The 26,452-nt window shown below is 53.0% G+C and overlaps 1 protein-coding gene across 1 annotated transcript in view; it reads right to left on the bottom strand.

Annotated features, from left to right (window-relative positions):
- LOC124021463 (E3 ubiquitin-protein ligase RNF216-like) overlaps positions 1 to 25,614 on the bottom strand; it is a gene marked incomplete at its 3' end in the record, with an annotated part of 69,419 nt that extends 43,805 nt beyond the window's left edge. The window contains exons 1-3 of the mRNA XM_046336660.1: positions 25,447 to 25,614; positions 19,359 to 19,435; positions 18,502 to 18,607 (exon numbers count right to left, since the gene is read on the bottom strand). Of these exons, the coding sequence (XP_046192616.1) occupies positions 18,502 to 18,597 (96 nt within the window). The remainder of the gene's footprint in view (positions 1 to 18,501; positions 18,608 to 19,358; positions 19,436 to 25,446) is intronic.
- Between the last annotated feature and the right edge of the window lie 838 nt (positions 25,615 to 26,452).

The raw sequence follows: 26,452 nt of genomic DNA, 5'->3' as shown, positions 1-26,452 counted from the left end.
ACTAGGGACAGGGGTGTTTAGAGAGACAGGGATAACACTAGGGACAGGGGTGTTTAGAGAGACAGGACTAACACAAGGGACAGGGACGTTTAGAGAGACAGGACTAACACTAGGGACAGGGGCGTTTAGAGAGACAGGACTAACACTAGGGACAGGGGCGTTTAGAGAGACAGGACTAACACTAGGGACAGGGGGCGTTTAGAGAGACAGGACTAACACTAGGGACAGGGGCGTTCAGAGGACTAACACTAGGGATGGGGGGCGTTTAGAGAGACAGGACTAACACTAGGGACGGGGGCGTTTAGAGAGACAGGACTAACACAAGGGACAGGGGCGTTTAGAGAGACAGGACTAACACTAGGGACAGGGGCGTTTAGAGAGACAGGACTAACACTAGGGACGGGGGCGTTTAGAGAGACAGGACTAACACTAGGGACAGGGGCGTTTAGAGAGACAGGACTAACACTAGGGATGGGGGGCGTTTAGAGAGACAGGACTAACACTAGGGATGGGGGCGTTTAGAGGGCTAACACAAGGGACAGGGGTATTTAGAGAGACAGGGATAACACTAGGGACGGGGGCGTTTAGAGAGACAGGACTAACACTAGGGACAGGGGTGTTTAGAGAGACAGGACTAACACTAGGGACAGGGGCGTTTAGAGAGACAGGACTAACACTAGGGATGGGGGCGTTTAGAGGACTAACACTAGGGATGGGGGGTTTAGAGAGACAGGACTAACACTAGGGATGGGGGCGTTTAGAGAGACAGGACTAACACTAGGGATGGGGGGTTTAGAGAGACAGGACTAACACTAGGGATGGGGGGCGTTTAGAGGACTAACACTAGGGATGGGGGGCGTTTAGAGGACTAACACTAGGGACAGGGGCGTTTAGAGAGACAGGACTAACACAAGGGACAGGGGTGTTTAGAGAGACAGGACTAACACTAGGGACAGGGGCGTTTAGAGAGACAGGACTAACACTAGGGACAGGGGCGTTTAGAGAGACAGGACTAACACTAGGGATGGGGGCGTTTAGAGAGACAGGACTAACACTAGGGATGGGGGCGTTTAGAGAGACAGGACTAACACTAGGGATGGGGGGCGTTTAGAGGACTAACACTAGGGACGGGGGCGTTTAGAGGACTAACACTAGGGATGGGGGCGTTTAGAGAGACAGGACTAACACTAGGGACAGGGGCGTTTAGAGGACTAACACTAGGGACAGGGGCGTTCAGAGAGACAGGACTAACACTAGGGACGGGGGGCGTTTAGAGAGACAGGGATAACACTAGGGACAGGGGGCGTTTAGAGAGACAGGGCTAACACTAGGGACAGGGGTGTTCAGAGGACTAACACTAGGGACAGGGGTGTTTAGAGAGACAGGACTAACACTAGGGACAGGGGCGTTTAGAGAGACAGGACTAACACTAGGGATGGGGGGCGTTTAGAGAGACAGGACTAACACTAGGGATGGGGGGCGTTTAGAGAGACAGGACTAACACTAGGGATGGGGGCGTTTAGAGGACTAACACTAGGGACGGGGGCGTTTAGAGGACTAACACTAGGGATGGGGGGGCGTTTAGAGAGACAGGACTAACACTAGGGACAGGGGCGTTTAGAGGACTAACACTAGGGACAGGGGCGTTCAGAGAGACAGGACTAACACTAGGGACGGGGGGCGTTTAGAGAGACAGGGATAACACTAGGGACAGGGGGCGTTTAGAGAGACAGGGCTAACACTAGGGACAGGGGTGTTCAGAGGACTAACACTAGGGACAGGGGTGTTTAGAGAGACAGGGCTAACACAAGGGACAGGGGCGTTCAGAGAGACAGGACTAACACTAGGGACAGGGGCGTTTAGAGGACTAACACTAGGGATGGGGGGCGTTTAGAGAGACAGGGATAACACTAGGGACAGGGGCGTTTAGAGGACTAACACTAGGGATGGGGGGCGTTTAGAGAGACAGGACTAACACTAGGGACAGGGGCGTTTAGAGAGACAGGACTAACACTAGGGACAGGGGCGTTTAGAGAGACAGGACTAACACTAGGGACAGGGGGCGTTTAGAGAGACAGGACTAACACTAGGGACAGGGGGCGTTTAGAGAGACAGGGATAACACTAGGGACGGGGGCGTTTAGAGAGACAGGACTAACACTAGGGACAGGGGGGTTTAGAGAGACAGGGATAACACTAGGGACAGGGGTGTTTAGAGACAGGACTAACACTAGGGACGGGGGTGTTTAGAGAGACAGGACTAACACTAGGGACAGGGGTGTTTAGAGGACTAACACTAGGGACAGGGGCGTTTAGAGGGCTAACACTAGGGACAGGGGTGTTTAGAGGACTAACACTAGGCACAGGGGTGTTTAGAGAGACAGGGATAACACAAGGGACAGGGGTGTTTAGAGAGACAGGACTAACACTAGGGACAGGGGTGTTTAGAGAGACAGGACTAACACTAGGGATGGGGGGGCGTTTAGAGGACTAACACTAGGGACGGGGGCGTTTAGAGGACTAACACTAGGGACAGGGGTGTTTAGAGAGACAGGACTAACACTAGGGACAGGGGTGTTTAGAGAGACAGGGATAACACTAGGGACAGGGGTGTTTAGAGAGACAGGACTAACACAAGGGACAGGGACGTTTAGAGAGACAGGACTAACACTAGGGACAGGGGCGTTTAGAGAGACAGGACTAACACTAGGGACAGGGGCGTTTAGAGAGACAGGACTAACACTAGGGATGGGGGCGTTTAGAGAGACAGGACTAACACTAGGGACGGGGCGTTTAGAGAGACAGGACTAACACAAGGGACAGGGGCGTTTAGAGAGACAGGACTAACACTAGGGACAGGGGCGTTTAGAGAGACAGGACTAACACTAGGGACGGGGGCGTTTAGAGAGACAGGACTAACACTAGGGACAGGGGCGTTTAGAGAGACAGGACTAACACTAGGGATGGGGGGCGTTTAGAGGGCTAACACAAGGGACAGGGGTATTTAGAGAGACAGGGATAACACTAGGGACGGGGGGGCGTTTAGAGAGACAGGACTAACACAAGGGACAGGGGTGTTTAGAGAGACAGGACTAACACTAGGGACAGGGGTGTTTAGAGAGACAGGACTAACACTAGGGACAGGGGCGTTTAGAGAGACAGGACTAACACTAGGGATGGGGGGCGTTTAGAGGACTAACACTAGGGATGGGGGTTTAGAGAGACAGGACTAACACTAGGGATGGGGGCGTTTAGAGAGACAGGACTAACACTAGGGATGGGGGTTTAGAGAGACAGGACTAACACTAGGGATGGGGGCGTTTAGAGGACTAACACTAGGGATGGGGGCGTTTAGAGGACTAACACTAGGGACAGGGGCGTTTAGAGAGACAGGACTAACACTAGGGACAGGGGCGTTTAGAGAGACAGGACTAACACTAGGGATGGGGGGCGTTTAGAGAGACAGGACTAACACTAGGGATGGGGGCGTTTAGAGAGACAGGACTAACACTAGGGATGGGGGGCGTTTAGAGGACTAACACTAGGGACGGGGGCGTTTAGAGGACTAACACTAGGGATGGGGGGGCGTTTAGAGAGACAGGACTAACACTAGGGATGGGGGCGTTTAGAGGACTAACACTAGGGATGGGGGGTGTGTAGAGGACTAACACTAGGGATGGGGGCGTTTAGAGAGACAGGACTAACACTAGGGATGGGGGCGTTTAGAGAGACAGGACTAACACTAGGGATGGGGGCGTTTAGAGAGACAGGACTAACACTAGGGATGGGGGCGTTTAGAGGACTAACACTAGGGATGGGGGGCGTTTAGAGGACTAACACTAGGGATGGGGGCGTTTAGAGAGACAGGACTAACACTAGGGATGGGGGGCGTTTAGAGAGACAGGACTAACACTAGGGATGGGGGCGTTTAGAGGACTAACACTAGGGATGGGGGCGTTTAGAGAGACAGGACTAACACTAGGGATGGGGGCGTTTAGAGAGACAGGACTAACACTAGGGATGGGGGCGTTTAGAGAGACAGGACTAACACTAGGGATGGGGGCGTTTAGAGAGACAGGACTAACACTAGGGATGGGGGCGTTTAGAGGTCTAACACTAGGGATGGGGGGGCGTTTAGAGGACTAACACTAGGGATGGGGGGGCGTTTAGAGAGACAGGACTAACACTAGGGACAGGGGCGTTTAGAGAGACAGGACTAACACTAGGGACAGGGGGGTTTAGAGAGACAGGGATAACACTAGGGACAGGGGTGTTTAGAGACAGGACTAACACTAGGGACGGGGGTGTTTAGAGAGACAGGACTAACACTAGGGACAGGGGTGTTTAGAGGACTAACACTAGGGACAGGGGCGTTTAGAGGGCTAACACTAGGGACAGGGGTGTTTAGAGGACTAACACTAGGGACAGGGGTGTTTAGAGAGACAGGGATAACACAAGGGACAGGGGTGTTTAGAGAGACAGGACTAACACTAGGGACAGGGGTGTTTAGAGAGACAGGACTAACACTAGGGATGGGGGGGCGTTTAGAGGACTAACACTAGGGACGGGGGGCGTTTAGAGGACTAACACTAGGGACAGGGGTGTTTAGAGAGACAGGACTAACACTAGGGACAGGGGTGTTTAGAGAGACAGGGATAACACTAGGGACAGGGGTGTTTAGAGAGACAGGACTAACACAAGGGACAGGGACGTTTAGAGAGACAGGACTAACACTAGGGACAGGGGCGTTTAGAGAGACAGGACTAACACTAGGGACAGGGGCGTTTAGAGAGACAGGACTAACACTAGGGACAGGGGCGTTAGAGAGACAGGACTAACACTAGGGACAGGGGCGTTCAGAGGACTAACACTAGGGATGGGGGCGTTTAGAGACAGGACTAACACTAGGGACGGGGCGTTTAGAGAGACAGGACTAACACAAGGGACAGGGGCGTTTAGAGAGACAGGACTAACACTAGGGACAGGGCGTTTAGAGAGACAGGACTAACACTAGGGACGGGGGCGTTTAGAGAGACAGGACTAACACTAGGGACAGGGGCGTTTAGAGAGACAGGACTAACACTAGGGATGGGGGCGTTTAGAGAGACAGGACTAACACTAGGGATGGGGGCGTTTAGAGGGCTAACACAAGGGACAGGGGTATTTAGAGAGACAGGGATAACACTAGGGACGGGGGGGCGTTTAGAGAGACAGGACTAACACTAGGGACAGGGGTGTTTAGAGAGACAGGACTAACACTAGGGACAGGGGCGTTTAGAGAGACAGGACTAACACTAGGGATGGGGGCGTTTAGAGGACTAACACTAGGGATGGGGGGTTTAGAGAGACAGGACTAACACTAGGGATGGGGGCGTTTAGAGAGACAGGACTAACACTAGGGATGGGGGGGTTTAGAGAGACAGGACTAACACTAGGGATGGGGGGCGTTTAGAGGACTAACACTAGGGATGGGGGGCGTTTAGAGGACTAACACTAGGGACAGGGGCGTTTAGAGAGACAGGACTAACACAAGGGACAGGGGTGTTTAGAGAGACAGGACTAACACTAGGGACAGGGGCGTTTAGAGAGACAGGACTAACACTAGGGACAGGGGCGTTTAGAGAGACAGGACTAACACTAGGGATGGGGGCGTTTAGAGAGACAGGACTAACACTAGGGATGGGGGCGTTTAGAGAGACAGGACTAACACTAGGGATGGGGGCGTTTAGAGGACTAACACTAGGGACGGGGGCGTTTAGAGGACTAACACTAGGGATGGGGGCGTTTAGAGAGACAGGACTAACACTAGGGACAGGGGCGTTTAGAGGACTAACACTAGGGACAGGGGCGTTCAGAGAGACAGGACTAACACTAGGGACGGGGGCGTTTAGAGAGACAGGGATAACACTAGGGACAGGGGCGTTTAGAGAGACAGGGCTAACACTAGGGACAGGGGTGTTCAGAGGACTAACACTAGGGACAGGGGTGTTTAGAGAGACAGGACTAACACTAGGGACAGGGGCGTTTAGAGACAGGACTAACACTAGGGATGGGGGCGTTTAGAGAGACAGGACTAACACTAGGGATGGGGGCGTTTAGAGAGACAGGACTAACACTAGGGATGGGGGCGTTTAGAGGACTAACACTAGGGACGGGGGCGTTTAGAGGACTAACACTAGGGATGGGGGGCGTTTAGAGAGACAGGACTAACACTAGGGACAGGGGCGTTTAGAGGACTAACACTAGGGACAGGGGCGTTCAGAGAGACAGGACTAACACTAGGGACGGGGGGCGTTTAGAGAGACAGGGATAACACTAGGGACAGGGGCGTTTAGAGAGACAGGGCTAACACTAGGGACAGGGGTGTTCAGAGGACTAACACTAGGGACAGGGGTGTTTAGAGAGACAGGGCTAACACAAGGGACAGGGGCGTTCAGAGAGACAGGACTAACACTAGGGACAGGGGCGTTTAGAGGACTAACACTAGGGATGGGGGCGTTTAGAGAGACAGGGATAACACTAGGGACAGGGCGTTTAGAGGACTAACACTAGGGATGGGGGCGTTTAGAGAGACAGGACTAACACTAGGGACAGGGGCGTTTAGAGAGACAGGACTAACACTAGGGACAGGGGGCGTTTAGAGAGACAGGACTAACACTAGGGACAGGGGGCGTTTAGAGAGACAGGACTAACACTAGGGACAGGGGGCGTTTAGAGAGACAGGGATAACACTAGGGACGGGGGCGTTTAGAGAGACAGGACTAACACTAGGGACAGGGGGGTTTAGAGAGACAGGGATAACACTAGGGACAGGGGTGTTTAGAGACAGGACTAACACTAGGGACGGGGTGTTTAGAGAGACAGGACTAACACTAGGGACAGGGGTGTTTAGAGGACTAACACTAGGGACAGGGGCGTTTAGAGGGCTAACACTAGGGACAGGGGTGTTTAGAGGACTAACACTAGGCACAGGGGTGTTTAGAGAGACAGGGATAACACAAGGGACAGGGGTGTTTAGAGAGACAGGACTAACACTAGGGACAGGGGTGTTTAGAGAGACAGGACTAACACTAGGGATGGGGGGCGTTTAGAGGACTAACACTAGGGACGGGGGCGTTTAGAGGACTAACACTAGGGACAGGGGTGTTTAGAGAGACAGGACTAACACTAGGGACAGGGGTGTTTAGAGAGACAGGGATAACACTAGGGACAGGGGTGTTTAGAGAGACAGGACTAACACAAGGGACAGGGGCGTTTAGAGAGACAGGACTAACACTAGGGACAGGGGCGTTTAGAGAGACAGGACTAACACTAGGGACAGGGGCGTTTAGAGAGACAGGACTAACACTAGGGATGGGGGCGTTTAGAGAGACAGGACTAACACTAGGGACGGGGCGTTTAGAGAGACAGGACTAACACAAGGGACAGGGGCGTTTAGAGAGACAGGACTAACACTAGGGACAGGGGCGTTTAGAGAGACAGGACTAACACTAGGGACGGGGGCGTTTAGAGAGACAGGACTAACACTAGGGACAGGGGCGTTTAGAGAGACAGGACTAACACTAGGGATGGGGGCGTTTAGAGGGCTAACACAAGGGACAGGGGTATTTAGAGAGACAGGGATAACACTAGGGACGGGGGGCGTTTAGAGAGACAGGACTAACACAAGGGACAGGGGTGTTTAGAGAGACAGGACTAACACTAGGGACAGGGGTGTTTAGAGAGACAGGACTAACACTAGGGACAGGGGCGTTTAGAGAGACAGGACTAACACTAGGGATGGGGGCGTTTAGAGGACTAACACTAGGGATGGGGGTTTAGAGAGACAGGACTAACACTAGGGATGGGGGCGTTTAGAGAGACAGGACTAACACTAGGGATGGGGGGTTTAGAGAGACAGGACTAACACTAGGGATGGGGGGCGTTTAGAGGACTAACACTAGGGATGGGGGCGTTTAGAGGACTAACACTAGGGACAGGGCGTTTAGAGAGACAGGACTAACACTAGGGACAGGGGCGTTTAGAGAGACAGGACTAACACTAGGGATGGGGGCGTTTAGAGAGACAGGACTAACACTAGGGATGGGGGCGTTTAGAGAGACAGGACTAACACTAGGGATGGGGGGGCGTTTAGAGGACTAACACTAGGGACGGGGGCGTTTAGAGGACTAACACTAGGGATGGGGGCGTTTAGAGAGACAGGACTAACACTAGGGATGGGGGGCGTTTAGAGGACTAACACTAGGGATGGGGGGTGTGTAGAGGACTAACACTAGGGATGGGGGCGTTTAGAGAGACAGGACTAACACTAGGGATGGGGGCGTTTAGAGAGACAGGACTAACACTAGGGATGGGGGCGTTTAGAGAGACAGGACTAACACTAGGGATGGGGGGCGTTTAGAGGACTAACACTAGGGATGGGGGCGTTTAGAGGACTAACACTAGGGATGGGGGCGTTTAGAGAGACAGGACTAACACTAGGGATGGGGGCGTTTAGAGAGACAGGACTAACACTAGGGATGGGGGCGTTTAGAGGACTAACACTAGGGATGGGGGCGTTTAGAGAGACAGGACTAACACTAGGGATGGGGGCGTTTAGAGAGACAGGACTAACACTAGGGATGGGGGCGTTTAGAGAGACAGGACTAACACTAGGGATGGGGGCGTTTAGAGAGACAGGACTAACACTAGGGATGGGGGCGTTTAGAGGTCTAACACTAGGGATGGGGGGCGTTTAGAGGACTAACACTAGGGATGGGGGGCGTTTAGAGGACTAACACTAGGGATGGGGGGCGTTTAGAGGACTAACACTAGGAATGGGGGCGTTTAGAGGACTAACACTAGGGATGGGGGGCATTTAGAGGACTAACACTAGGAATGGGGGCGTTTAGAGGACTAACACTAGGAATGGGGGGCGTTTAGAGGACTAACACTAGGGATGGGGGCGTTTAGAGGACTAACACTAGGGATGGGGGCGTTTAGAGAGACAGGACTAACACTAGGGATGGGGGCGTTTAGAGAGACAGGACTAACACTAGGGATGGGGGCGTTTAGAGGGCTAACACTAGGGATGGGGGGCGTTTAGAGTACTAACACTAGGTATGGGGGGCGTTTAGAGAGACAGGACTAACACTAGGGATGGGGGGCGTTTAGAGTACTAACACTAGGTATGGGGGCGTTTAGAGAGACAGGACTAACACTAGGGATGGGGGTTTAGAGAGACAGGACTAACACTAGGGATGGGGGGTTTAGAGAGACAGGACTAACACTAGGGATGGGGGGTTTAGAGAGACAGGACTAACACTAGGGATGGGGGCGTTTAGAGAGACAGGACTAACACTAGGGATGGGGGCGTTTAGAGAGACAGGACTAACACTAGGGATGGGGGGCGTTTAGAGAGACAGGACTAACACTAGGGATGGGGGCGTTTAGAGAGACAGGACTAACACTAGGGATGGGGGGCGTTTAGAGAGACAGGACTAACACTAGGGATGGGGGCGTTTAGAGAGACAGGACTAACACTAGGGATGGGGGGCGTTTAGAGGACTAACACTAGGGATGGGGGCGTTTAGAGAGACAGGACTAACACTAGGGATGGGGGGCGTTTAGAGAGACAGGACTAACACTAGGGATGGGGGCGTTTAGAGGACTAACACTAGGGATGGGGGGCGTTTAGAGAGACAGGACTAACACTAGGGATGGGGGGTTTAGAGAGACAGGACTAACACTAGGGATGGGGGGTTTAGAGAGACAGGACTAACACTAGGGATGGGGGGGCGTTTAGAGAGACAGGACTAACACTAGGGATGGGGGGCGTTTAGAGAGACAGGGATAACACTAGGGACAGGGGTGTTTAGAGACAGGACTAACACTAGGGACGGGGGTGTTTAGAGAGACAGGACTAACACTAGGGACAGGGGTGTTTAGAGGACTAACACTAGGGACAGGGGCGTTTAGAGGGCTAACACTAGGGACAGGGGTGTTTAGAGGACTAACACTAGGCACAGGGGTGTTTAGAGAGACAGGGATAACACAAGGGACAGGGGTGTTTAGAGAGACAGGACTAACACTAGGGACAGGGGTGTTTAGAGAGACAGGACTAACACTAGGGATGGGGGGGCGTTTAGAGGACTAACACTAGGGACGGGGGGCGTTTAGAGGACTAACACTAGGGACAGGGGTGTTTAGAGAGACAGGACTAACACTAGGGACAGGGGTGTTTAGAGAGACAGGGATAACACTAGGGACAGGGGTGTTTAGAGAGACAGGACTAACACAAGGGACAGGGACGTTTAGAGAGACAGGACTAACACTAGGGACAGGGGCGTTTAGAGAGACAGGACTAACACTAGGGACAGGGGCGTTTAGAGAGACAGGACTAACACTAGGGATGGGGGGCGTTTAGAGAGACAGGACTAACACTAGGGACGGGGGCGTTTAGAGAGACAGGACTAACACAAGGGACAGGGGCGTTTAGAGAGACAGGACTAACACTAGGGACAGGGGCGTTTAGAGAGACAGGACTAACACTAGGGACGGGGGCGTTTAGAGAGACAGGACTAACACTAGGGACAGGGGCGTTTAGAGAGACAGGACTAACACTAGGGATGGGGGGCGTTTAGAGGGCTAACACAAGGGACAGGGGTATTTAGAGAGACAGGGATAACACTAGGGACGGGGGGGCGTTTAGAGAGACAGGACTAACACAAGGAACAGGGGTGTTTAGAGAGACAGGACTAACACTAGGGACAGGGGTGTTTAGAGAGACAGGACTAACACTAGGGACAGGGGCGTTTAGAGGACTAACACTAGGGATGGGGGGCGTTTAGAGGACTAACACTAGGGACAGGGGCGTTTAGAGAGACAGGACTAACACTAGGGACAGGGGCGTTTAGAGAGACAGGACTAACACTAGGGATGGGGGGGCGTTTAGAGAGACAGGACTAACACTAGGGATGGGGGCGTTTAGAGAGACAGGACTAACACTAGGGATGGGGGGGCGTTTAGAGGACTAACACTAGGGACGGGGGGCGTTTAGAGGACTAACACTAGGGATGGGGGCGTTTAGAGAGACAGGACTAACACTAGGGATGGGGGGGGATGGGGGCGTTTAGAGGACTAACACTAGGGATGGGGGTGTGTAGAGGACTAACACTAGGGATGGGGGCGTTTAGAGAGACAGGACTAACACTAGGGATGGGGGCGTTTAGAGAGACAGGACTAACACTAGGGATGGGGGCGTTTAGAGAGACAGGACTAACACTAGGGATGGGGGCGTTTAGAGGACTAACACTAGGGATGGGGGCGTTTAGAGGACTAACACTAGGGATGGGGGCGTTTAGAGAGACAGGACTAACACTAGGGATGGGGGGCGTTTAGAGAGACAGGACTAACACTAGGGATGGGGGCGTTTAGAGGACTAACACTAGGGATGGGGGCGTTTAGAGAGACAGGACTAACACTAGGGATGGGGGGCGTTTAGAGAGACAGGACTAACACTAGGGATGGGGGCGTTTAGAGAGACAGGACTAACACTAGGGATGGGGGCGTTTAGAGAGACAGGACTAACACTAGGGATGGGGGGCGTTTAGAGGTCTAACACTAGGGATGGGGGGCGTTTAGAGGACTAACACTAGGGATGGGGGGCGTTTAGAGGACTAACACTAGGGATGGGGGCGTTTAGAGGACTAACACTAGGAATGGGGGCGTTTAGAGGACTAACACTAGGGATGGGGGGCATTTAGAGGACTAACACTAGGAATGGGGGCGTTTAGAGGACTAACACTAGGAATGGGGGCGTTTAGAGGACTAACACTAGGGATGGGGGCGTTTAGAGGACTAACACTAGGGATGGGGGCGTTTAGAGAGACAGGACTAACACTAGGGACAGGGGCGTTTAGAGGACTAACACTAGGGATGGGGGCGTTTAGAGGACTAACACTAGGGACAGGGGCGTTTAGAGAGACAGGACTAACACTAGGGACAGGGGGCGTTTAGAGAGACAGGACTAACACTAGGGATGGGGGCGTTTAGAGAGACAGGACTAACACTAGGGATGGGGGCGTTTAGAGAGACAGGACTAACACTAGGGATGGGGGGCGTTTAGAGGACTAACACTAGGGACGGGGGCGTTTAGAGGACTAACACTAGGGATGGGGGGCGTTTAGAGAGACAGGACTAACACTAGGGATGGGGGGGCGTTTAGAGGACTAACACTAGGGATGGGGGGGTGTGTAGAGGACTAACACTAGGGATGGGGGCGTTTAGAGAGACAGGACTAACACTAGGGATGGGGGCGTTTAGAGAGACAGGACTAACACTAGGGATGGGGGCGTTTAGAGAGACAGGACTAACACTAGGGATGGGGGCGTTTAGAGGACTAACACTAGGGATGGGGGGCGTTTAGAGGACTAACACTAGGGATGGGGGCGTTTAGAGAGACAGGACTAACACTAGGGATGGGGGCGTTTAGAGAGACAGGACTAACACTAGGGATGGGGGCGTTTAGAGGACTAACACTAGGGATGGGGGCGTTTAGAGAGACAGGACTAACACTAGGGATGGGGGCGTTTAGAGAGACAGGACTAACACTAGGGATGGGGGCGTTTAGAGAGACAGGACTAACACTAGGGATGGGGGCGTTTAGAGAGACAGGACTAACACTAGGGATGGGGGCGTTTAGAGGTCTAACACTAGGGATGGGGGGGCGTTTAGAGGACTAACACTAGGGATGGGGGGTTTAGAGGACTAACACTAGGGATGGGGGCGTTTAGAGGACTAACACTAGGAATGGGGGCGTTTAGAGGACTAACACTAGGGATGGGGGGCATTTAGAGGACTAACACTAGGAATGGGGGCGTTTAGAGGACTAACACTAGGAATGGGGGGCGTTTAGAGGACTAACACTAGGGATGGGGGCGTTTAGAGGACTAACACTAGGGATGGGGGGCGTTTAGAGAGACAGGACTAACACTAGGGATGGGGGGGGCGTTTAGAGAGACAGGACTAACACTAGGGATGGGGGCGTTTAGAGGGCTAACACTAGGGATGGGGGCGTTTAGAGTACTAACACTAGGTATGGGGGCGTTTAGAGAGACAGGACTAACACTAGGGATGGGGGGCGTTTAGAGTACTAACACTAGGTATGGGGGCGTTTAGAGAGACAGGACTAACACTAGGGATGGGGGGTTTAGAGAGACAGGACTAACACTAGGGATGGGGGGTTTAGAGAGACAGGACTAACACTAGGGATGGGGGCGTTTAGAGAGACAGGACTAACACTAGGGATGGGGGGCGTTTAGAGGACTAACACTAGGGACGGGGGCGTTTAGAGGACTAACACTAGGGACGGGGGTGTTTAGAGAGACAGGACTAACACTAGGGACAGGGGTGTTTAGAGAGACAGGGATAACACTAGGGACAGGGGTGTTTAGAGAGACAGGACTAACACAAGGGACAGGGACGTTTAGAGAGACAGGACTAACACTAGGGACAGGGGCGTTTAGAGAGACAGGACTAACACTAGGGACAGGGGCGTTTAGAGAGACAGGACTAACACTAGGGATGGGGGCGTTTAGAGAGACAGGACTAACACTAGGGACGGGGCGTTTAGAGAGACAGGACTAACACAAGGGACAGGGGCGTTTAGAGAGACAGGACTAACACTAGGGACAGGGGCGTTTAGAGAGACAGGACTAACACTAGGGACGGGGCGTTTAGAGAGACAGGACTAACACTAGGGACAGGGGCGTTTAGAGAGACAGGACTAACACTAGGGATGGGGGCGTTTAGAGGGCTAACACAAGGGACAGGGGTATTTAGAGAGACAGGGATAACACTAGGGACGGGGGGCGTTTAGAGAGACAGGACTAACACAAGGGACAGGGGTGTTTAGAGAGACAGGACTAACACTAGGGACAGGGGTGTTTAGAGAGACAGGACTAACACTAGGGACAGGGGCGTTTAGAGGACTAACACTAGGGATGGGGGGCGTTTAGAGGACTAACACTAGGGACAGGGGCGTTTAGAGAGACAGGACTAACACTAGGGACAGGGGCGTTTAGAGAGACAGGACTAACACTAGGGATGGGGGCGTTTAGAGAGACAGGACTAACACTAGGGATGGGGGGCGTTTAGAGAGACAGGACTAACACTAGGGATGGGGGCGTTTAGAGGACTAACACTAGGGACGGGGGGCGTTTAGAGGACTAACACTAGGGATGGGGGGCGTTTAGAGAGACAGGACTAACACTAGGGATGGGGGCGTTTAGAGGACTAACACTAGGGATGGGGGGTGTGTAGAGGACTAACACTAGGGATGGGGGCGTTTAGAGAGACAGGACTAACACTAGGGATGGGGGCGTTTAGAGAGACAGGACTAACACTAGGGATGGGGGCGTTTAGAGAGACAGGACTAACACTAGGGATGGGGGCGTTTAGAGGACTAACACTAGGGATGGGGGGCGTTTAGAGGACTAACACTAGGGATGGGGGCGTTTAGAGAGACAGGACTAACACTAGGGATGGGGGCGTTTAGAGAGACAGGACTAACACTAGGGATGGGGGCGTTTAGAGGACTAACACTAGGGATGGGGGCGTTTAGAGAGACAGGACTAACACTAGGGATGGGGGGCGTTTAGAGAGACAGGACTAACACTAGGGATGGGGGCGTTTAGAGAGACAGGACTAACACTAGGGATGGGGGCGTTTAGAGAGACAGGACTAACACTAGGGATGGGGGCGTTTAGAGGTCTAACACTAGGGATGGGGGGGCGTTTAGAGGACTAACACTAGGGATGGGGGCGTTTAGAGGACTAACACTAGGGATGGGGGGCGTTTAGAGGACTAACACTAGGAATGGGGGCGTTTAGAGGACTAACACTAGGGATGGGGGGCATTTAGAGGACTAACACTAGGAATGGGGGCGTTTAGAGGACTAACACTAGGAATGGGGGGAGGACGTTTAGAGGACTAACACTAGGGATGGGGGCGTTTAGAGGACTAACACTAGGGATGGGGGCGTTTAGAGGACTAACACTAGGGATGGGGGCGTTTAGAGAGACAGGACTAACACTAGGGATGGGGGGCGTTTAGAGAGACAGGACTAACACTAGGGATGGGGGCGTTTAGAGGGCTAACACTAGGGATGGGGGCGTTTAGAGTACTAACACTAGGTATGGGGGCGTTTAGAGAGACAGGACTAACACTAGGGATGGGGGCGTTTAGAGTACTAACACTAGGTATGGGGGCGTTTAGAGAGACAGGACTAACACTAGGGATGGGGGTTTAGAGAGACAGGACTAACACTAGGGATGGGGGTTTAGAGAGACAGGACTAACACTAGGGATGGGGGGCGTTTAGAGAGACAGGACTAACACTAGGGATGGGGGTTTAGAGAGACAGGACTAACACTAGGGATGGGGGGTTTAGAGAGACAGGACTAACACTAGGGATGGGGGCGTTTAGAGAGACAGGACTAACACTAGGGATGGGGGCGTTTAGAGAGACAGGACTAACACTAGGGATGGGGGGCGTTTAGAGAGACAGGACTAACACTAGGGATGGGGGCGTTTAGAGAGACAGGACTAACACTAGGGATGGGGGGCGTTTAGAGAGACAGGACTAACACTAGGGATGGGGGCGTTTAGAGAGACAGGACTAACACTAGGGATGGGGGGGCGTTTAGAGGACTAACACTAGGGATGGGGGCGTTTAGAGAGACAGGACTAACACTAGAGATGGGGGGCGTTTAGAGAGACAGGACTAACACTAGGGATGGGGGCGTTTAGAGGACTAACACTAGGGATGGGGGCGTTTAGAGAGACAGGACTAACACTAGGGATGGGGGGTTTAGAGAGACAGGACTAACACTAGGGATGGGGGTTTAGAGAGACAGGACTAACACTAGGGATGGGGGGCGTTTAGAGGACTAACACTAGGGATGGGGGCGTTTAGAGAGACAGGACTAACACTAGGGATGGGGGCGTTTAGAGAGACAGGACTAACACTAGGGATGGGGGCGTTTAGAGAGACAGGACTAACACTAGGGATGGGGGGCGTTTAGAGAGACAGGACTAACACTAGGGATGGGGGCGTTTAGAGAGACAGGACTAACACTAGGGATGGGGGCGTTTAGAGGACTAACACTAGGGATGGGGGCGTTTAGAGAGACAGGACTAACACTAGGGATGGGGGCGTTTAGAGAGACAGGACTAACACTAGGGATGGGGGCGTTTAGAGGACTAACACTAGGGATGGGGGGCGTTTAGAGAGACAGGACTAACACTAGGAATGGGGGCGTTTAGAGGACTAACACTAGGGATGGGGGCGTTTAGAGGACTAACACTAGGGATGGGGGCGTTTAGAGAGACAGGACTAACATTAGGGATGGGGGCGTTTAGAGAAACAGGACTAACACTAGGGATGGGGGCGTTTAGAGAGACAGGACTAACACTAGGGATGGGGGCGTTTAGAGGACTAACACTAGGGATGGGGGTGTGTAGAGGACTAACACTAGGGATGGGGGGCGTTTAGAGACACAGGACTAACACTAGGGATGGGGGCGTTTAGAGAGACAGGACTAACACTAGGGATGGGGGGCGTTTAGAGAGACAGGACTAACACTAGGGATGGGGGCGTTTAGAGAGACAGGACTAACACTAGGGATGGGGGGCGTTTAGAGGACTAACACGAGGGATGAGGGGGCGTTCAGAGAGACAGGACTAACACTAGGGATGGGGGGCGTTTAGAGGACTAACACTAGGGATGGGGGCGTTTAGAGAGACAGGACTAACACTAGGGATGGGGGGTTTAGAGAGACAGGACTAACACTAGGGATGGGGGGTTTAGAGAGACAGGACTAACACTAGGGATGGGGGGCGTTTAGAGAGACAGGACTAACACTAGGGATGGGGGCGTTTAGAGAGACAGGACTAACACTAGGGATGGGGGGCGTTTAGAGAGACAGGACTAACACTAGGGATGGGGGCGTTTAGAGAGACAGGACTAACACTAGAGATGGGGGCGTTTAGAGAGACAGGACTAACACTAGGGATGGGGGCGTTTAGAGAGACAGGACTAACACTAGGGATGGGGGCGTTTAGAGGACTAACACTAGGGATGGGGGCGTTTAGAGACAGGACTAACACTAGGGATGGGGGCGTTTAGAGAGACAGGACTAACACTAGGGATGGGGGCGTTTAGAGGACTAACACTAGGGATGGGGGCGTTTAGAGAGACAGGACTAACACTAGGAATGGGGGCATTTAGAGGACTAACACTAGGGATGGGGGCGTTTAGAGAGACAGGACTAACACTAGGGATGGGGGGCGTTTAGAGAGACAGGACTAACACTAGGGATGGGGGGCGTTTAGAGAGACAGGACTAACACTAGGGATGGGGGCGTTTAGAGGACTAACACTAGGGATGGGGGCGTTTAGAGAGACAGGACTAACACTAGGGATGGGGGGGTTTAGAGAGACAGGACTAACACTAGGGATGGGGGCGTTTAGAGAGACAGGACTAACACTAGGGATGGGGGCGTTTAGAGAGACAGGACTAACACTAGGGATGGGGGGCGTTTAGAGAGACAGGACTAACACTAGGGATGGGGGGCGTTTAGAGGACTAACACTAGGGATGGGGGCGTTTAGAGAGACAGGACTAACACTAGGGATGGGGGCGTTTAGAGAGACAGGACTAACACTAGGGATGGGGGCGTTTAGAGGACTAACACTAGGGATGGGGGCGTTTAGAGAGACAGGACTAACACTAGGAATGGGGGCGTTTAGAGGACTAACACTAGGGATGGGGGCGTTTAGAGGACTAACACTAGGGATGGGGGCGTTTAGAGAGACAGGACTAACATTAGGGATGGGGGCGTTTAGAGAAACAGGACTAACACTAGGGATGGGGGGCGTTTAGAGAGACAGGACTAACACTAGGGATGGGGGCGTTTAGAGGACTAACACTAGGGATGGGGGGTGTGTAGAGGACTAACACTAGGGATGGGGGCGTTTAGAGACACAGGACTAACACTAGGGATGGGGGCGTTTAGAGAGACAGGACTAACACTAGGGATGGGGGTGTGTAGAGGACTAACATTAGGGATGGGGGGCGTTTAGAGAGACAGGACTAACACTAGGGATGGGGGGCGTTTAGAGAGACAGGACTAACACTAGGGATGGGGGCGTTTAGAGGACTAACACGAGGGATGAGGGGGCGTTCAGAGAGACAGGACTAACACTAGGGATGGGGGCGTTTAGAGGACTAACACGAGGGATGAGGGGTTTAGAGGACTAACACTAGGGATGGGGGTGTTTAGAGACACAGGACTAACACTAGGGATGGGGGGGCGTTTAGAGAGACAGGACTAACACTAGGGATGGGGGGCGTTTAGAGGACTAACACTAGGGATGGGGGGGGGTAGCATGTCCAATAGCATGCTGCTCTGAGCAGTGGAGCCCCATCCCTAGCTAACACACAGGGTTCACACACGTCTCTACCTGTGAGTTGTCGTTGCAGGGTTCCAGTAGCATGCTGCTCTGAGCCGCGGCGGCTGAACTCTCTCTCTGAGGGAAGGCTGGGTTCTCCAGCAACATGTTACAGATACTGGACACAGACACTCACAGGTTAAATACACCGACACAGATATCAGAGAGTTACAGAATGCTGGTACAGATCTCTCACACAGAGAGAGAGAAAACTAAATAGCAGGAGTTTTATATTTGAGTCATTTAGCTCTTATATAGAGCAAGGTGAGACAACCACAGACAACCACATTTCACAGTCATAGAGATAGTTGTAGTTCTAACAGATTGAGATTCTTTCAGGTCAGTGGTAGTCATGGAGATAGTTGTAGTTCTAACAGTAATAATAATAATAATATATGCCATTTAGCAGACGCTTTTATCCAAAGCGACTTACAGTCATGTGTGCATACATTCTACGTATGGGTGGTCCCGGGGATCGAACCCACTATCCTGGCGTTACAAGCGCCATGCTCTACCAACTGAGCTACAGAAGGACCACCTTGGGATTCTTGGGATTCTTTCAGGTCAGTGGTAGTCATGGAGATAGTTGTAGTTCTAACAGATTGGGATTCTTTCAGGTCAGTGGTAGTCATGGAGATAGTTGTAGTTCTAACAGATTGAGATTCTTTCAGGTCAGTGGTAGTCATAGAGATAGTTGTAGTTCTAACAGATTGAGATTCTTTCAGGTCAGTGGTGGTCATGGAGATAGTTGTAGTTCTAACACATTGAGATTCTTTCAGGTCAGTGGTAGTCATGGAGATAGTTGTAGTTCTAACACATTGAGATTCTTTCAGGTCAGTGGTAGTCATGGAGATAGTTGTAGTTCTTACACATTGAGGTCTTTCAGGTCATTGGTCTGGATCAGTTCTGCTACATAGTTCTCCTGGACATCAGGAAACAGATCCACCTGGAGAGGAGTTATAGACATACTAGATATAACTACCCATTAGAAGTGAGGGCCGCTACCCATTAGAAGTGAGGGCCACTACCCATTAGAAGTGAGGGACACTACCCATTAGAAGTGAGGGACACTACCCATTAGAAGTGAGGGACACTACCCATTAGAAGTGAGGGCCACTACCCATTAGAAGTGAGGGCCACTACCCATTAGAAGCTACCCATTAGAAGTGAGGGCCACTACCCATTAGAAGTGAGGGCCACTACCCATTAGAAGTGAGGGCCACTACCCATTAGAAGTGAGGGCCACTACCCATTAGAAGTGAGGGCCGCTACCCATTAGAAGTGAGGGCCGCTACCCATTAGAAGTGAGGGCCCCTACCCATTAGAAGTGAGGGCCGCTACCCATTAGAAGTGAGGGTCGCTACCCATTAGAAGTGAGGGCCGCTACCCATTAGAAGTGAGGGCCACTACCCATTAGAAGTGGGGGCCACTACCCATTAGAAGTGGGGGCCACTACCCATTAGAAGCTACCCATTAGAAGTGAGGGCCACTACCCATTAGAAGTGAGGGCCACTACCCATTAGAAGTGAGGGCCACTACCCATTAGAAGTGAGGGCCACTACCCATTAGAAGTGAGTGTAGCTACCCATTAGAAGCTACCCATTAGAAGTGAGGGCCACTACCCATTAGAAGTGAGGGCCACTACCCATTAGAAGTGAGGGCCACTACCCATTAGAAGTGAGGGCCACTACCCATTAGAAGTGAGGGCCGCTACCCATTAGAAGTGAGGGTCGCTACCCATTAGAAGTGAGGGCCGCTACCCATTAGAAGTGAGGGCCGCTACCCATTAGAAGTGAGGGCCGCTACCCATTAGAAGTGAGGGCCGCTACCCATTAGAAGTGAGTGTAGCTACCCATTAGAAGCTACCCATTAGAAGTGAGTGTAGCTACCCATTAGAAGCTACCCATTAGAAGTGAGGGCCACTACCCATTAGAAGTGAGGGCCACTACCCATTAGAAGTGAGGGTCGCTACCCATTAGAAGTGAGGGTCGCTACCCATTAGAAGTGAGGGTCGCTACCCATTAGAAGTGAGGGTCCTACCCATTAGAAGTGAGGGTCTCTACCCATTAGAAGTGAGGGTCACTACCCATTAGAAGTGAGGGTCACTACCCATTAGAAGTGAGGGTCCCTACCCATTAGAAGTGAGGGTCGCTACCCATTAGAAGTGAGGGTCGCTACCCATTAGAAGTGAGGGCCACTACCCATTAGAAGTGAGGGCCACTACCCATTAGAAGTGAGGGCCACTACCCATTAGAAGTGAGGGTCACTACCCATTAGAAGTGAGGGCCACTACCCATTAGAAGTGAGGGTCACGAGCCATTAGAAGTGAGGGTCACTACCCCTGAGAAGTGAGGATCACTACCCATTAGAAGTAAGGGCCGCTACCCATTAGAAGTGAGGGCCACTACCCATTAGAAGTGAGGGCCACTACCCATTAGAAGTGAGGGCCACTACCCATTAGAAGTGAGGGCCACTACCCATTAGAAGTGAGGGCCACTACCCAATAGAAGTGAGGGCCGCTACCCATTAGAAGTGAGGGCCGCTACCCATTAGAAGTGAGGGCCGCTACCCATTAGAAGTGAGGGCCGCTACCCATTAGAAGTACCCATTAGAAGTGAGGGCCGCTACCCATTAGAAGTGAGGGCCGCTACCCATTAGAAGTGAGGGCCGCTACCCATTAGAAGTGAGGGCCGCTACCCATTAGAAGTGAGGGCCGCTACCCATTAGAAGTGAGGGCCGCTACCCATTAGAAGTGAGGGCCGCTACCCATTAGAAGTGAGGGCCGCTACCCATTAGAAGTGAGGGCCGCTACCCATTAGAAGTGAGGGCCGCTACCCATTAGAAGTGAGGGCCGCTACCCATTAGAAGTGAGGGCCGCTACCCATTAGAAGTGAGGGTCGCTACCCATTAGAAGTGAGGGTCGCTACCCATTAGAAGTGAGGGCCGCTACCCATTAGAAGTGAGGGCCGCTACCCATTAGAAGTGAGGGCCGCTACCCATTAGAAGTGAGGGTCGCTACCCATTAGAAGTGAGGGCCGCTACCCATTAGAAGTGAGGGCCGCTACCCATTAGAAGTGAGGGCCGCTACCCATTAGAAGTGAGGGCCGCTACCCATTAGAAGTGAGGGCCACTACCCATTAGAAGTGAGTGTAGCTACCCATTAGAAGCTACCCATTAGAAGTGAGGGCCACTACCCATTAGAAGTGAGGGCCACTACCCATTAGAAGTGAGGGTCGCTACCCATTAGAAGTGAGGGTCGCTACCCATTAGAAGTGAGGGTCGCTACCCATTAGAAGTGAGGGTCTCTACCCATTAGAAGTGAGGGTCACTACCCATTAGAAGTGAGGGTCACTACCCATTAGAAGTGAGGGTCGCTACCCATTAGAAGTGAGGGTCGCTACCCATTAGAAGTGAGGGTCGCTACCCATTAGAAGTGAGGGCCACTACCCATTAGAAGTGAGGGCCACTACCCATTAGAAGTGAGGGCCACTACCCATTAGAAGTGAGGGTCACTACCCATTAGAAGTGAGGGCCACTACCCATTAGAAGTGAGGGTCACGAGCCATTAGAAGTGAGGGTCACTACCCCTGAGAAGTGAGGATCACTACCCATTAGAAGTGAGTTAGAAGTGAGGGCCACTACCCATTAGAAGTGAGGGCCACTACCCATTAGAAGTGAGGGCCACTACCCATTAGAAGTGAGGGCCACTACCCATTAGAAGTGAGGGCCACTACCCATTAGAAGTGAGGGCCACTACCCATTAGAAGTGAGGGCCGCTACCCATTAGAAGTGAGGGCCCCATTAGAAGTGAGGGCTACCCATTAGAAGTGAGGGCCGCTACCCATTAGAAGTGAGGGCCGCTACCCATTAGAAGTGAGGGCCGCTACCCATTAGAAGTGAGGGCCGCTACCCATTAGAAGTGAGGGCCGCTACCCATTAGAAGTGAGGGCCGCTACCCATTAGAAGTGAGGGCCGCTACCCATTAGAAGTGAGGGCCACTACCCATTAGAAGTGAGGGCCGCTACCCATTAGAAGCTACCCATTAGAAGTGAGGGCCGCTACCCATTAGAAGTGAGGGCCGCTACCCATTAGAAGTGAGGGCCGCTACCCATTAGAAGTGAGGGTCGCTACCCCATTAGAAGTGAGGGCCACTACCCATTAGAAGTGAGGGCCGCTACCCATTAGAAGTGAGGGCCGCTACCCATTAGAAGTGAGGGCCGCTACCCATTAGAAGTGAGGGCCGCTACCCATTAGAAGTGAGGGCCACTACCCATTAGAAGTGAGGGCCACTACCCATTAGAAGTGAGGGCCACTACCCATTAGAAGTGAGGGCCACTACCCATTAGAAGTGAGGGCCACTACCCATTAGAAGTGAGGGCCACTACCCATTAGAAGTGAGGGCCACTACCCATTAGAAGTGAGGGCCACTACCCATTAGAAGTGAGGGCCACTACCCATTAGAAGTGAGGGCCACTACCCATTAGAAGTGAGGGCCACTACCCATTAGAAGTGAGGGCCACTACCCATTAGAAGTGAGGGCCACTACCCATTAGAAGTGAGGGCCACTACCCATTAGAAGTGAGGGCCACTACCCATTAGAAGTGAGGGCCACTACCCATTAGAAGTGAGGGCCACTACCCATTAGAAGTGAGGGCCACTACCCATTAGAAGTGAGGGCCACTACCCATTAGAAGTGAGGGCCACTACCCATTAGAAGTGAGGGCCACTACCCATTAGAAGTGAGGGCCACTACCCATTAGAAGTGAGGGCCACTACCCATTAGAAGTGAGGGCCACTACCCATTAGAAGTGAGGGCCACTACCCATTAGAAGTGAGGGCCACTACCCATTAGAAGTGAGGGCCACTACCCATTAGAAGTGAGGGCCACTACCCATTAGAAGTGAGGGCCACTACCCATTAGAAGTGAGGGCCACTACCCATTAGAAGTGAGGGCCACTACCCATTAGAAGTGAGGGCCACTACCCATTAGAAGTGAGGGCCACTACCCATTAGAAGTGAGGGCCACTACCCATTAGAAGTGAGGGCCACTACCCATTAGAAGTGAGGGCCACTACCCATTAGAAGTGAGGGCCACTACCCATTAGAAGTGAGGGCCACTACCCATTAGAAGTGAGGGCCACTACCCATTAGAAGTGAGGGCCACTACCCATTAGAAGTGAGGGCCACTACCCATTAGAAGTGAGGGCCACTACCCATTAGAAGTGAGGGCCACTACCCATTAGAAGTGAGGGCCACTACCCATTAGAAGTGAGGGCCACTACCCATTAGAAGTGAGGGCCACTACCCATTAGAAGTGAGGGCCGCTACCCATTAGAAGTGAGGGCCGCTACCCATTAGAAGTGAGGGCCGCTACCCATTAGAAGTGAGGGCCGCTACCCATTAGAAGTGAGGGCCGCTACCCATTAGAAGTGAGGGCCGCTACCCATTAGAAGTGAGGGCCACTACCCATTAGAAGTGAGGGCCACTACCCATTAGAAGTGAGGGCCACTACCCATTAGAAGTGAGGGCCGCTACCCATTAGAAGTGAGGGCCACTAGAAGTGAGGGTCCCCATTAGAAGTGAGGGCCACTACCCATTAGAAGTGAGGGCCGCTACCCATTAGAAGTGAGGGCCGCTACCCATTAGAAGTGAGGGCCACTACCCATTAGAAGTGAGGGCCACTACCCATTAGAAGTGAGGGCCGCTACCCATTAGAAGTGAGGGCCGCTACCCATTAGAAGTGAGGGCCACTACCCATTAGAAGTGAGGGCCACTACCCATTAGAAGTGAGGGCCCCATTAGAAGCTACCCATTAGAAGTGAGGGCCACTACCCATTAGAAGTGAGGGCCACTACCCATTAGAAGTGAGGGCCACTACCCATTAGAAGTGAGGGCCACTACCCATTAGAAGTGAGGTAGCCCCATTAGAAGCTACCCATTAGAAGTGAGGGCCTACCCATTAGAAGTGAGGGCCGCTACCCATTAGAAGTGAGGGCCGCTACCCATTAGAAGTGAGGGCCCTACCCATTAGAAGTGAGGGCCACTACCCATTAGAAGTGAGGGCCACTACCCATTAGAAGTGAGGGCCACTACCCATTAGAAGTGAGGGCCACTACCCATTAGAAGTGAGGGCCACTACCCATTAGAAGTGAGGGCCACTACCCATTAGAAGTGAGGGCCACTACCCATTAGAAGTGAGGGCCACTACCCATTAGAAGTGAGGGCCACTACCCATTAGAAGTGAGGGCCACTACCCATTAGAAGTGAGGGCCACTACCCATTAGAAGTGAGGGCCACTACCCATTAGAAGTGAGGGCCACTACCCATTAGAAGTGAGGGCCACTACCCATTAGAAGTGAGGGCCACTACCCATTAGAAGTGAGGGCCACTACCCATTAGAAGTGAGGGCCACTACCCATTAGAAGTGAGGGCCACTACCCATTAGAAGTGAGGGCCACTACCCATTAGAAGTGAGGGCACTACTTAGAAGTGAGGGTCCCATTAGAAGTGAGGGCCACTACCCATTAGAAGTGAGGGCCACTACCCATTAGAAGTGAGGGCCACTACCCATTAGAAGTGAGGGCCACTACCCATTAGAAGTGAGGGCCACTACCCATTAGAAGTGAGGGCCACTACCCATTAGAAGTGAGGGCCACTACCCATTAGAAGTGAGGGCCACTACCCATTAGAAGTGAGGGCCACTACCCATTAGAAGTGAGGGCCACTACCCATTAGAAGTGAGGGCCACTACCCATTAGAAGTGAGGGCCACTACCCATTAGAAGTGAGGGCCACTACCCATTAGAAGTGAGGGCCACTACCCATTAGAAGTGAGGGTCACTACCCATTAGAAGTGAGGGCCACTACCCATTAGAAGTGAGGGCCACTACCCATTAGAAGTGAGGGTCACTACCCATTAGAAGTGAGGGCCACTACCAGTCATGTCTGTACGACTCACCACTCCTCTGACCAGTGCTCTGACGTGGGGCTGCAGCTGAGGTGTCTCTGGTCCCTGGACTTCCTGTTGGTCTTCTGAGGGACCTGCCCTCTCCTCCGCTGTCCTGGGGACGACAGGGGCTGGGACTATGGGGTTAGGGTTCAGGGGAACAGCGAGAGCCGGGATGGGGAGGGGGTTGAGTGGCCGGCCGGTTGACCACAACTACCACCTGTGGCTCCAGGGACAGAGGGCGGTCGTGTGTCAGCAGCGGGCCTCCGGACTGGGGGTTAAGGCCCCCAAGAGTCTGGCTGCCCAGGGTGATGCGATGGCCGGTCTCTGGGAGACCCAGACGCTCGGGGGCAGCAGCTATCAGCACGGCGGGGGCAGGGACGCCACAGGGGCCCGCAGGACACCGCTGGGGGGCAGCAGCTATCAGCACGGCGGGCGCAGGGACGCCACAGGGGCCCGCAGGACACCGCTGGGGAGCAGGCACGGGCTGGGGAGCGACCTGGGGAACAGGTTGGGGATGAAGGGATCTGGGTTGTTGGATCTGGAAGGCTTGGGTTAGGAGGAGAGCCTGGGGGGAAAGGGGAGGCTGGTTGAGGGGTCCAGGGTGGAGCTGCTGTTGGGGGGATCGGGGCCGGGCATGGGGCTGAGGAGGTGCAGGGGGCTGAACCTGAGGGAGCAAAACTAACTTGACCTCCTGCAGGACAGGCCTGGTGAAGGGTTGATGTCTGGTCTGGGTTGAGGTGGATGGGGCGGAGGTGTCTCTGTACTGTGAGGTGGATGGGGCGGAGGCGTCTCGGTCTCTGTACTGTGAGGTGGATGGGGCGGAGGCGTCTCGGTCTCTGTACTGTGAGGTGGATGGGGCCGAGGCGTCTCGGTCTCTGTACTGTGAGGTGGATGGGGCGGAGGTGTCTTTGTACTGTGAGGTGGATGGGGCGGAGGTGTCTCTGTACTGCGAGGTGGATGGGGCGGAGGGGTCTCTGTACTGCGAGGTGGATGGGGCGGAGGCGTCTCCGTCTCT

This window comes from Oncorhynchus gorbuscha, unplaced genomic scaffold (genome assembly GCF_021184085.1).
Source record: "Oncorhynchus gorbuscha isolate QuinsamMale2020 ecotype Even-year unplaced genomic scaffold, OgorEven_v1.0 Un_scaffold_1120, whole genome shotgun sequence".
NCBI classification, from domain to species: Eukaryota; Metazoa; Chordata; class Actinopteri; order Salmoniformes; family Salmonidae; genus Oncorhynchus; species Oncorhynchus gorbuscha.
This window is presented reverse-complemented; position numbering and strand designations above follow the sequence as displayed.